Source organism: Paramormyrops kingsleyae, chromosome 24 (assembly GCF_048594095.1).
Source record: "Paramormyrops kingsleyae isolate MSU_618 chromosome 24, PKINGS_0.4, whole genome shotgun sequence".
Classification (NCBI taxonomy): Eukaryota; Metazoa; Chordata; class Actinopteri; order Osteoglossiformes; family Mormyridae; genus Paramormyrops; species Paramormyrops kingsleyae.
This window is the reverse complement of record NC_132820.1, coordinates 4,689,887-4,703,012: the sequence shown is the minus strand read 5'-3', so window position 1 is coordinate 4,703,012 and position 13,126 is coordinate 4,689,887. Positions and strand designations below refer to the sequence as shown.

The following is a 13,126-nucleotide window of genomic DNA, read 5'->3' as shown; positions in this document are numbered from 1 at the left end:
GGGTGATGCAGGTGCTTAATCCTGAGATGTTACTTGAAGGTCACGACAACGTCTGAAACGCAAGCCTGTATTCCACCAGCTTAAACTAGTCATAAGGTTAAAATGTCTTTATTTGATTGGCAGGATTGCCAACTTTGGTCAGCTGGCTGGAGCGAGATTTCCAATTTGAGACAAGTCTGCGCACACATGCACACACATTTGCATGTATGTAACAGTTTTATTGCCTTGTAAATGGTCTGCATGGTTTGCAAACTACCCCAATGCTTTGGATGTAGCTAATTTTAGGTTTATAATGGAAAATATAGACTTGCCGTAAGATTTCTTGCGGGAGGGAGTGTCACGCCAGATGCGTGAGAGCTGGCAGCCCTGCCCTCCAGCGGGGATGACCGCACCATGCCCGCCCACGCGCTCCCTCCGCCCCCTCGCGCCATCCTCCGTCTCCAACCCGCCCCCGGCGGCTCACGGACCGCCTCTTTCTCGCCGCCATGGCGGAGTTTTGCGTTCTGCTGGCCCGGAAAACGTCGAGCGCCTTCTGGAGACTACTGCCCGTCGGCCCGGGGGGCAGCAGGTGGATGCGGGCGGCTTTCGTGGGTGATGTAGCGAGGGGGAGCCGGCTAGGTAGCTAACCAGCGGTCCGTCAGTAACCAGGCGGCTAGCTAACCTGACAGCTAACCAGCCGTTACATCTGGCTAGTTTAGTTTAACACCTCATTCAGCAATAAACCGACACTAGTTAATGATACCTCGGTACTAGTAGGTTTTAACTTATGTTCGGTAACATAACCCCGAAACTAGTTCGCATGACTGGCTAGTTGGCCAGCTAGCTGTGTGATTTATTAGTTTTTTTTCCATTTCCGAGTCTGTGACCAAAAAATGGGTCGATGGTTTTTTTTAACCCGCTGCTTCTCACTGGTTATAGGAGGCTAGGACTAGTTTATATTGTCTATTTAACGGTCTTTAAGGGACCGTCAGCCCTGGTATGCTTAACCATGCATGGTTGCCTTTTGTTTTGATCTGCTAGTTAACTTCGTAATGACCCCCAGGGCAGCCTCACCTTAATCAGTACCGCCGGATGACGATTAATGTTACCCATGTTTCGGTTTCTTTCAGCACATCTCTTTAACCTGATAAACCACGCGGGGGCTAGTTAGCGTAATAAACCGCGTGGTTTTAATCGCTGTCATGAAATTCATCTTTGTTTTAATAAAAAAGGGGGCACACGTATATTTCGGCGAGCTTTCTAATTGGCATTTAATGTATCTGTTCGATGGCTGTTTTTTTTCCTCCACTGGAAGCTATTAGGCTACATTGTTGCGCCATTTAATGTGCGACGCTCTCTTCGCATTGATGATATTTTGCACAGGGTTGCCAGCTCTCGCGCATCTGGCGTGACAATCACGCTTCCAGACGCTCACGCAGGAAATCTTACAGCAAGTGTATATTATTCCATTATAAAGCCAAAATTAGCTAGTTGGGGTAGTTCGCAAACCCTACAGACTATCGACTATTTACAAGGTAATAAAACTGCAGTTGCCGTGTGTATGTGTGCGTAGACTTGTCTCGAATTGAATATCTCACGTCAGCCAGCTGACCAAAGTTGGCAACCCTGGTTTTGCACCGTTGAACTGAGTCCGTTAACTGGAGAGCTGTGCATGCCCACACACCCACTGTGTGTTGATGTCAGTGGGTTTGCAAGTGCAATACTGTTGCATCTTATTTTCATTACCTTCTTAATAATTTATCATCTTCGCACGTAATGCAGAATACTCGGTGCCTAAAGTGCGTTCAGAAAATTATCGTTTACAGGGACATTTTTTTGTACACCTTTTGTCTTTATTGACTGAGTTTCATCATTAGAAACTCAGTGGCGTTGTTAAGACTTCGTTTTAAAAAGCGTCTTGGCCGATCGGATCACAAGCAGACGGCGGAGACACGTGGCCGTTTACACATGTTTACAATGCATACATACAAGGTTTACAGTTGACCACTTGTGATCAGATTTAGTTGCTGCTTCGCGCAGTCATTGTGAAGCTTTTGTCGGGGACACATTACCGCTTATACTACAAAAGGTATGTGGTCAAAGGCGTCCGAAATCACTTTGGCGAGTGGTTTAAGTGATTGGATCACTGAAAGTGTCTTTGTGGTCGTTTTACATTTATTTTTAGCGCGGTCCACTTGCGATCTGATTGCCCAAGATGCATTGTGAAGTCAGGTTAAGTAGGGCCTGTGATACACTTGCGGTTCGCCACATTGCTGAACTTTTGCATCTTTGCCTTCTGATGAAACTTCTTATCCTTCACAGCACGAAATCCTAAACAAACTGGGCTTGGACCCTTTTTAGAAATGTCCCCGTGGAGCCTTATGCCTCACTGCACTTGCAAGCCATCAGCATCTTTCTGTAATTGCAGTGTAATTTTCCTTCCAATCTGTTGTTTAGATAATCGGGTGATAATCTCGCTGAGAGATCTCAGTGCTGCTTGCCCTGTTGGTTCTGTGTGTTCCTCTTCCAGCTGTTTTTTTCCCCGCGGTTTGTTCCTGATTTGCACCATTAGTGTGGCATATTTGGATCTCCTTGAAAAAGTACACAATCCTGACACAAGACTTTCAATCCGCGTTATCGCTGATTTGTTTGCCGGTTTTTTTCTGCTCGCAGCACAGTTTCAAGGTTACTAGTGTCAATTTTACCAATGTTGAGCAAGGCAGTCGGCGAAGGCTTGTGGTTCTCTTACCGTCTCCCAAAGATATTTAACTGTCAATAAACCCTTAATGATGGTATTCGGCCTTGAACGCTCAGCGAGGCCGTCCAGACATTGTGCTCAGGACTTGATCCTCTTCAATACTGCGATACCAAGAACTGAGTACACTTCTCCTTGAAACTCTTATTTGAGAAACTGTTACTCCAGTGGTACTTGTCAGTATGAAACTGTCATTTTGAAATTCTATCAGACCACTGCCCTTGATATTGCACGCTTCCATACCTGGCTTTCACGTGAATCGGAAAATTATATAGAAGTCAAATTGGTTCCGCTGAGCGTAGGGGACAGACTAGTTTGGAACCGCCTTTTAATTCAGCAGTACTTCTAAATGTCTCTTTCGTTTCGGTTTTCTTAGTGTTGCTCTTGTTTGTTTGCATCTGACTGTATTCAGGTGTGGCCGGCACTGTGGATCACGCCATTGGGGGTTGGATCCCACTCCTGGTGTGTGTGTGTGTGTGTGTGTGTGTGTGTGTGTGTGTGTGTGTGTGTGTGTGTGTGTGTGTGCGTGCGTGTGCACATATGGGTATGTATGGAGTTCCGTGTTCTCCCCATGTCCTGTGGGTTTCTTTTGGCCGCTCCAATTTCCTCCCGCAGTCCAAAGACATGTCGTTAGGCTCAATGGTATCTTTAAATTACCCAGAATGCACGACTGTGTTTGCATTGATGTGCCCTGTGGTGGACTTGGCATCGCATCCAGGAGATGCACGTACTTCCAGGAGAATTTTTGTAGTCTTTTTTTTTTTTTTTGTGGAATTTAAAAATGAGTCATAGATTTCATGGAGGCCTCTAAATAAAAGTTCTTTCAGGATTTCGATCGGGGATTGAGTCTGAGTGAGGCAGCTTTGCTGCAGTAGAAAGTGGCTTTGTCGTGAGACGATCTTCTGCACATGTGTGACCTCTAACACATATAGAAAGCAGCCTGTGTGGCAGAGGGCATGGTGGCCTGGAATCGACACCCGCAAAGGCGTTTTCAGTAGCAGACTATGAAAATCCTTGCTGTATTTATTGCTATTTGTGTGTGGTACACAGATTCAGTTTACAAGGGAAAAAGTGTGTAATAACACTAAATTATGAGAACTTGGTGGTAAATGGCTAGTACAGTGTAGATTTATATTGTTCAGCATAGCAACTTAGTTTAAACATGGCAGTAAGGTTGCAAACTTTCCAGAAATTTTCCATCAATTTCCCATTCCTGGGGAAGTTAAGATGGAGAATTTTGGAAATATTCCAAGTTGCATGGGAATAAACAAGAATATGTGGGAATTAATGGGAATATTCCCAGAATTTTGCAACCCCTATATGGCAGGATGTGTAAATTTGTCTTTTTATATCAGTTGTTTGCTTTCCAGGGTCCTGGTTCGTCCATCTAGCAAAGCCGCGGAGCAGTGCAGCTCTGGAAACTTCTGCCATGACAACGACAACCGGGAGGACCAAAGGCACTCGGTCACCAACGTGAGGACATTGGAGATGCAGGCCAGCAAGCTGGAGGAACAAGTGCAGGATCTGACTGTAAGAGCATCTCCTGGATGGGCTGAACACCCCCAACATTAAAGCTGTTTTTGCTGTTCGTTTATTTCTAAAATTACGAGTAGGATGTTTTGTTTAATGCATTTCCGTCAAGCAGACTTGAAACGATGTTTTGGCAGGAAAAATATAAAAAAGCTTTGGCTGACTGCGACACGGTACGAAAGAAGACGCAGAAGTTTGTGGAGGATGCCAAGCTGTTTGGTGAGTACGGCACCTTCTCTACACATCCTGTGATTTAACCGAGCCAGTGCACGGGCCTCACACTCTCTCACCCCCTGACCCGCGAAGGCATCCAGAGCTTCTGCCGGGACCTGGTGGAGGTCGCTGACCTCCTGGAGCGGACGGCGGTCGAGTTCGAGGGCGAGGAGGGGGTGTCGCTGAGGCTGAACGAGATCCAGAGCTGCCTGCAGGGCGTCTTCACCAAACACGGCCTGGAGAAGATGACCCCGGTGGGGGGTCAGTACGACCCCTACGACCATGAGATCGTGTGCCACGTGCCGGCTGAAGGCGTCCAGCCAGGCATTGTGGCCGTGGTCAGACTGGACGGTTACAAGCTGCACGGCCGCACCATCCGGCATGCCCTGGTGGGCACCGCCTTGCACACGCAGGAGCAGTGATCCATCACGTGCTGATTCTCATTGGCTGGCCCGGCCTACAGACTGAAGCTCAAACCTGCCATCGTTTTTACTGGTTTTTGTCGCCATTGACTTGACTGTTTAATATTTAACTAATTTAGTATTTAAAATTCATGTGTTTCTTTGTGTTCTATATTTCGTAACTTTATTTTGTGCAGTTTAATGAACGTTATTTATTTGAAGTGTCTTTTCAATGCTTATGAGGAACCCTTAGAACCTTTGAAGGACTTGTGGAGGGTTAGGGTACTGATTCTAATGTAAAACACACCTGCTCGGTTATTAGGCCCCCGGTGGCGGAGGGATATGTTTGTTCGAGGCGCTCTGAGGTGCGGGCAAGGGGTCCCGGTTCGCTGCAGGAGGACTAGAGTGTGTTGACATGGAGGTGTCTTAGTGAAGCAGGCTTTCAGAATGTGGTGGAGGGCGAACTGGGGGCAGGATACGTATTTCCAGTTAAGAGGGACAAGGGGGCCTATTCAGTGTGTTTATCCTAGTTTCCTAATACATCTTTGCTAGCTGAAGGCGCTTCTGTTTTAGGTATTAAATCCACACTATCCATAGAGTGCCTTGAAATGTAGGATTGTTCACTCGGATTGTTCTCGTTTGAATTTCGGACCTTTCATACCGTCCTTTCAGTATTGAATCCCTATCTGTAATTTTTAGAATATATTGATCGCAGTGAAGTTTATTATTTAAATTGTGACATTACCAAGCCTGATATTTGCATGTTGTTAGTAACTTTGCCAGTTTTGGAAGTTTTTTTTTTTTTTTTATATACGCTAACCAGTTTAATACCCTTCTGGGAAACAATTCTCACTCTGGATGATGTTTCAGGTTATATTTCAGTTTGCTGTTTTTTTTTTTACTTCTCAAAAGGACAGAATGCAACAGACTTGACTTTGTGCTTCAAACTGAAAGTGACTGTCCAAACCCCAGGACACTGACAGGTGACAAGTAATTACTTGCTGCGCTGTCGGAAACCGGCTGTTTGTTTGTGTTTAAGGGGCCCTGCAGTTATTAACTTCCCGATGGTTGGCTTCGACTGAATGTATGTAATTTCTGTATCTTTTGCCTTTGCTGATGGAGTTTGACGAGTCCCTGCTTGTTTTGGGAGAACAAAGGATACAATTTTGGTGCGAGGTTCTGTAAAAATAAAAATCTCACAGCACACTGGTGAAAATAAAAACGTAATGATGTTTTCCTCGTGCTTTGTGTGCGCCTTTGATGTAAAGGGGTAAAACAAATGGGTCCGATGCTACGCTAACACACGCCAGCGACGGACCTGGGGGCACTCGATCTGGGCGGTTCTCCTTAATAAACAGTCAGTGAATGCGGTGTTTTCCCTCTGCTAGAATAAACGTGCTTCACGTCGGCAATGCATCGAAGTCACATGCACGAGTACTTTGTTACAGCACGACATAAATCGGTTACCGGGTATTTGAGTAACAAGTAATACTAAATATAGTTAATCGACTCAAATGTCAGAACTTCACTAGTTCAGGATATATGACCCGTGATCACTAAGGCTCAGTTCGTGTTGTTCCGTACAATCGTTCCAAGGCTTTTTCTAGCAACTAAATCGCGTAGGGCCGGGCGCAAAAACACGATACATCATCCGCGTACCTATTGACAGATTTATATATACATTATTAATTATGGATGCACTCGGCGCAAAACTACTCTTGTCAGTAAAATGCACGTTATATTTAGATTAATGGATTATAGATTTGATAGTACTTATTTGTGGCCCTGACGTATGTTTAAGCACTTGAGTCCGCTTTAAAAACATTTAATATCAGCCGCACAAAAGTTATACACTCAAAATCTGATTTCTCCTGCACTTAGAAAAAGATAATTTTATGTTTGTATTACTATATTTCTATATTACCTCCAGCTAGTAATAAATATTTACTTAGGCTGTTCATCATAACCGGAAGTTGTTAGTTAAATATTCGTCGGCATTTGCCAAACTCCGCTATTTAAAGGCGCCTTTCGGGATCTTGTTTCATACCACGAGAGGGCAGCAATGACTCAGGTACGTGAATCCAGTTTGACGCAAGCTGCTCCCATTGAAAGCCGTATTTCTACTTTTTTCTCTCTCTCTCTCTCTCTCTCTCTCTCTCTCTCTCTCTCTCTCTCTCTCTCTCTCTCTCTCTGACTCTGTCAAATATGTTAACTCGCGATGCATGATGCAGTTAATTGTTTGTCAGTAATTGCTTCTGTGGATGCCCGGTATTCAAGGGGTTTCCCGGAATGAACGACGTCGCTTCAGGCCTTCAGCTACTCCTTCCTCTTTTCTGGCAAGTCCTGTACAGCAGTAGCAGGCCTCAGCATGGCGATATTTTTACACATCGGTAGTTTTACTAGGTAAATTTTGCCAGTGAGTCAAAACGGAAGTTGTGCGTTTTCTCATTTCCTCGCGCGCAATCAGAACTCAACCTGCGGCTTTTTTTTTTTTTTACACAACGCTGACATATAAAATAAGTATCTTTCTCTCGGGTTTGAAACTCCTTCAGTTCTCCAGTTTACTGGATGTCTTATTCATGTAGGCCAACTGGCCATAACATTTAAAACCACTGAGAGGTGAGGTGAATAGCATGGATTACATGCATTACAAAGTCACCTGTGTGTGTGTGTGGAGTGATGGCTTGCCGGTGCGGTCCGAACCCACAGGAGAGCTACTGTAGCACAAATTGCTGGAAACAACAGTAATAATAAAGGTGTCAGAGCTCACAGTGCATCACCGTTTACTGTGTATGGGGCTGGGAGGCCGCTGGTCAGGGTTAGGGTTATAATCATATAACAAACATATGTAACAAACATCATGTAACAATCATTACATGATTATACAGTTATAATGTTTGTTATTAATGTATATTACAGCTGTTGAGGGATGTTAGGATGTTGAGGTATACATACACGATGTTTATGAATGTTTTATGAATACTTAATAAATACATTATGAAGGTGCACTGAACGTTTCATGAATGTAATATAAAAGCATTATGAAGGTGCAGTTAATGTAAACCCTTACCCATCATTTTTCATATTCAGGGGTCCCTGTAAAGTGCTGGGTCCCCTGCAACTGACGGGGCATTTATGCCCATTCGACGGTCCTGCAGGGGCCCCTGAATATGCAGGGGCCCCCATACAGGGGGTGGTCATGTGACTGTTCCATGTACCCTTGACACGTGGCTGGCAGATTGTGCTGTTTACACACCACACAGAGCACTGTGGTGTGGGGGGGGCCCTATGCAAATTAGCCCCGCCTCACTGGCCCTGCAGCCTGTTTCTGTCTGATTTCAATAAACACTGCAGTGTTTTAGTAACCAGTGCGTTGTTTTAGTAAGCAGTGTGGTGTTTTAGTAACCAGTGCGGTGCGTGTATCAGGTGCTGTGTTATCATGGCCTGTTGGTTTGGTTTTTTTGTTATCTTATCACTCTGACCGTGTCTGTGCTCCATGTTACCAGTAAATGTAAAATCCGCGCCAGCATTTCATATTTTTCAAATGTGTAAACGTTGCTTAGATTTGAAACGGAAAAGAAACATGAATTCATTCCATTTCTTTTTGCACATTTAATTACTTTAAGTGCATTAATAAAGTACATTTCACATTCTGTCGTCATCGATTAATTTATTTAATTTATAGATGGCCTAGATGGCTGAGGAGAAATAATAATAATCATAATTATTATTATTATTATGAATATCAGCCCTGAAGAGCTGGAGAATTCAGTTTCACAGAAAAGCTCAGAGGAGCTACGGACAACAATATCGTCTTTCTACACAAAAATATGGTTAAGTGGAGTGAAATATTTTTCACTGAAACTATTTCAGCAGTAGATAATAATGAAGTAACTCATACATTTAAATACAGATAATAAATATGGTTACTGGGGTAACGCCCCGCGGTTTTCGCTGTGTCAGTCACACTCCACACCATCCTCTCTTTCATCTGACAGCCAAACATCAATGGTCGGCAGGTGAAGTGCGGCTTCGGGGCGGCTCCTGCTTCCTTTCCTTTTTCCGCTCCTCCTTTCCCTGAACGTTTGCTCAGGCTGAACGCCGCGTGCCAGCGGCCGCCGCTGAACGGCTTCGCCGGTCTGTCTGGCGGAGGGACGCGGACAGATGCGTCGGCCGGTGGTTTGGTTAAAGGAGATATGAGTGATTATGGCACTTGGAATACAAGCCAGGGAAGCCTGGGGGGGTGATGCCACTTTGATGCCCCCCCCCTCAGTCTTGTTCTTCTTGCACTCCCCAAATCCTTCAGCTCCCCTGTTTTATCCCCGCCCCCCCCCCCACCTTTTCTCTCTTCTTCTTTGAGGCAAGACATTTAAAAAGCACTCTTTTTGAGAACTCCAAGCTGAGTTGTAGTTAAGATCTTGTGGGGGGGGGTTGGACTGGCATAGGGCACATGCAAAGTTTTTCCCAACCTGGTCCTTTCGTCTAAATCAGGGGTGTCAAACTGCAGTCCTGGGGGGCCGGAGCCCTGTGTAGCTTAGCTCTCTCCCTGTTCCACCACAAATGATTCAGCTCAAGAGCTGTGTGGTAATTAGCACAAGGAGTTGGATAAGGTGTGTTAAATGAGGGTAAACACAAAAATGTGCAGGGCTCCAGCCCCCCAGGACTGGAGTTTGACACCCGTGGTCTAAATGGTCTGATCATATCCAGAAATATGTGCTGTCACATTTATTTAAATTTATTTATTTAGTTAATTTTATAAAACATGCATACATAAATGTTTACGGCTATCTATCTGGGTCGCACACACACACACACACACACACACGTATATGCAGTGTTTTTATATATGTATGACTGAGATTAATAAAGATGAGGAGGATTTATTTTGCGGTATTACGATAAATAAACCACAGGTATGTTCTCCGAAAATTCACCGATATCTTGCTGGACGACTAGATGAACACAGCTTCAGTTCCCAAACCTCCCAGTCGTTCCATGTATTTGCTAAATTTCTCCACCAGCTTGATTAATTTAGCTTAGTTTGTCAAATAATTCAATACGTGCTGATTAGCCAGACAAGACGCGCTAATGGTCAAGTCAACAATTACGTGTGTGAACTGGGTGGTCGCTGTAAACACTTGGATGACTTTAGGAAAGGTTAGGATACGTTCAGCTAACATTGATTTACACCTTCATTTTCTTTGACTGCCTAAGACTTTCCCACACTACTGTCTATCGAATTATATACATACTTAAAAGCTGTAGCAAATTTTCAGTGGTTCAACTTAAGCATACATTTGTCTAGCAGAACCACATTTTCCAGACTATTGCGCACCATTAGTCATGTGACTTTCACTTGTCTTCCCATGTAAGGTGACTTCATGAAGGTTAACGTGGCTGGATACAAAGGGAATCTTCATTTCTCCACTCTTCCATATTTTCCACTTTTTCCAAGACCCCTCACACTCTCTCTCTCTCTCTCTCTCTCATTCCCGCCACCCCCGGATCTCCGCTCCACAGTGCAGTTGAAGTGTCAGGACAGGTGTGTGGGCGTGCGTGGGCGTGCGTGGGCGTGCGTGGGCGTGCGTGTGCACCGCACGAAGGTGCAGGTGTAGCCCGAGATTTATTGATTTTAATCACATTGTGTTGAGCAATAATTGGCAGCCTGGAGACATACAGGAGACCCTGATGACTGATGAATGACGAGAGATGTGGGAGATGCGAACGGCAAGAACTCGGAATAGTTTTTGGAACTCGGTTCACTTTCACAGTCAAATGACATTTTTAGCCTCTGTATTTCATAATTTTTTCTGACACCTTGTCCAATGTGATCCATCATAAAAATGTAAAAATAGACTCAAACACTATTTTTTTCCCTGTTGGGCTCTTGAGCAAGACCCTTAACCCCCTGAAAAATGCAGGTATAAATGGCCAGACCTTGTGCTCAGGCCCCAAGCTGCATCCTCATCTGTTTGTGTGTGTTAAAGGAGAGCAAGATGGGGCTCAATTCAATTCCATTCAATTTATTCTTATATAGAGCCTTTCACAACAGGGTCTCCCCAAGGTGCTTTACATGGGTGCAGAACATCATTAAAGCAGAATAGTAACAAAAATTAGGGGAAAAGGAGGATAAAGAAAGAGAGAGAAAGGAAGAAAGAAAGAAAGAGAAAAAAAATGGAGGAGAGGAACCAAAAACACCCAAGTAGGGAGAAAAAATCCTCTAGGGATGGCCTACTTGCAAAAAACTAGGATTATACTAAATAATTCCAATACACCTTCACTCACTTGTTCACACGGCAAATAAAGTGTCATTTTATTTCCACCTGTATTGCACTATATAGTAAATATATGAACATATGAGTCACTACATTTACATGTGCATCGCTGATGTGAGATGGCGAGTGGGTGATGCATGGCTTAAAAGAGAACGTTCTGGATATCCTTTGCGGGGCCTGTAAAGGCTTGCTCAGGTGTTTGACAGTTAAATAAACTCCGCTCTGTCTGAACAGTTTGTACTTGAGAACCTTCCATGTTTTGCCTAAAACTGAAAGTCAAATCTGATCATGTAAATTAGTGGTAAATCCTTGAAGCCACCGTTATGTATTTTCTGTTTCCTTTTTGGCTATAAAATGTACATTTTGATTATGTTTTCATCAACTGCCATTATAATTAGGTATAAGGCATTTCCAGTTAGGAGTGGTCATTGGCCTAGCCTGTACCGCTATGGTTAGAGGTGGCTGTGATGGTTATCGTCTATAAATATTGTACCTCTACTCGGTTGAGAACGCTGTCCGTGCAGGAAAACATGGGAGAGTAGTCACAGAAGTTTCTGGATTTATCTAGAAACAGTGGGTGTGGTGTTTCAGGATATACTTAAATACTTAAATCTTCCCTGAAAGCAGGTTTTACACCAAGGGCATGTCACAAATCCAAGATAAGCAATTAAGCTTTATAACTTAAAAAACAGCCTCTTTTCATCTCTGCGTATTCATAAAACGACCTACATGACCTACTGACCAGATTTCTTTTCGGTGAATTCCCCGATAGTGATATTGGATTGATTACGTGAGATTGCGCAGCACCAGGCCAAGGCACAGACATTTGTTCCTGAAATGCTCTGCGAGAACCGGGAACACTGCAGAACTGCGTTTCTTTTGTGCCATTAACACCTGGTTAGCAGTTAGCATGGGTGTGAAGCACCGGTGGACAGGCAGCTCAGCGTGATTTATGGTTGCGAGTGGGTGGACATTAAAACTGAAGCAATAACTGCGGTACCGTGGCACTTGGGGGTGGTATGATTCTGGTAGATTAGCCTGGACTCCAAATTGGGTACATTTTTCCTTGTTCCTGTTGGGAGTGGTTATGACCTTTCAATAGGCAATGTGGGGGGGTGGCGTCATTCCACATTTACAGGCAGCATTGGGAAGGTTATCCTCTTAAACTGCAATGGTAACACTTGAGGGGGCACAAATAATATAGTATTATGCTATTGCTTATGTATTAATTAATCACAAACTAAGTCTGAGTTACATACTGATCTCATGTTAATTGATCATTAATGAATCGTGACGCATGTTTTATCTCAAGCAGTTACTGTATTTGTTACTATATCTGTTAATTATGTAAACCTTTGTGAACTACTGTAGGAACAAGCAATGAAGTGAAATACTGCTGAAATACTAACCCCTTTGTAAACACCAACACTTTGATTAGTAACTGTAATTTAATATCAATATTATTAAAATGGGATATTTTTTTCTCAGTAACTGTACTATATTACAATTATATTTATTTTGTAATTTATTTACGTGACACTGTCACATGTAACCAGTTGCTCCCCAAAACTGTGCACAGGTGCCTGATGTCATCGTACAGACAGTGACATCACTCAGGCGAGATGAGCGGCATGATCTCCGACCTCACATCCCACCTCCCTGCCGGCCTCAGTCACTCTCAGTGAAGTTACATGCGTGGTGGACAAGTTGAAATTTTCCTATTCGACCCCCCTCAGTCCCTCATACTCCCCAGTACGTGGAGGCACCAGTTTGGCTCCATGCTGGTTAATGTGAATAGCGAGTGGGAGTCCAAAGGCCCCGTTTCTGTCCCCGTCACACCGTTCAAGGTGAAATTGCCGGATGGCGAGACACTTTTAGGTACCGCGTTCATGACGGATGATCGGCCTGGTATCGGTCGTTAATGCAGGAGAAACCTGATCCCTGCGTCGGTTCGACAACCGGGACACCTGGAT

The 13,126-nt window shown here is 44.1% G+C and overlaps 1 protein-coding gene across 2 annotated transcripts; it reads left to right on the top strand.

Moving 5' to 3' along the window:
- The first annotated feature begins 411 nt into the window (after positions 1–411).
- LOC111850868 (grpE protein homolog 2, mitochondrial-like) lies at positions 412–6,114 on the top strand. Of its 2 annotated transcripts, none has more exons than XM_023825219.2 (4): positions 412–568; positions 4,105–4,264; positions 4,402–4,483; positions 4,571–6,114. In XM_023825219.2, the coding sequence occupies exons 1-4, from the start codon at positions 486–488 to the stop codon at positions 4,897–4,899; spliced, it is 654 nt and encodes a 217-aa protein (XP_023680987.1). In that variant the 5' UTR covers positions 412–485; the 3' UTR covers positions 4,900–6,114. The 2 variants fall into 2 exon arrangements, with proteins under 2 accessions (XP_023680987.1, XP_023680978.1); XM_023825210.2 differs by having other exon boundaries at positions 414–568; positions 4,090–4,264.
- The last annotated feature ends 7,012 nt before the right edge of the window (positions 6,115–13,126 follow it).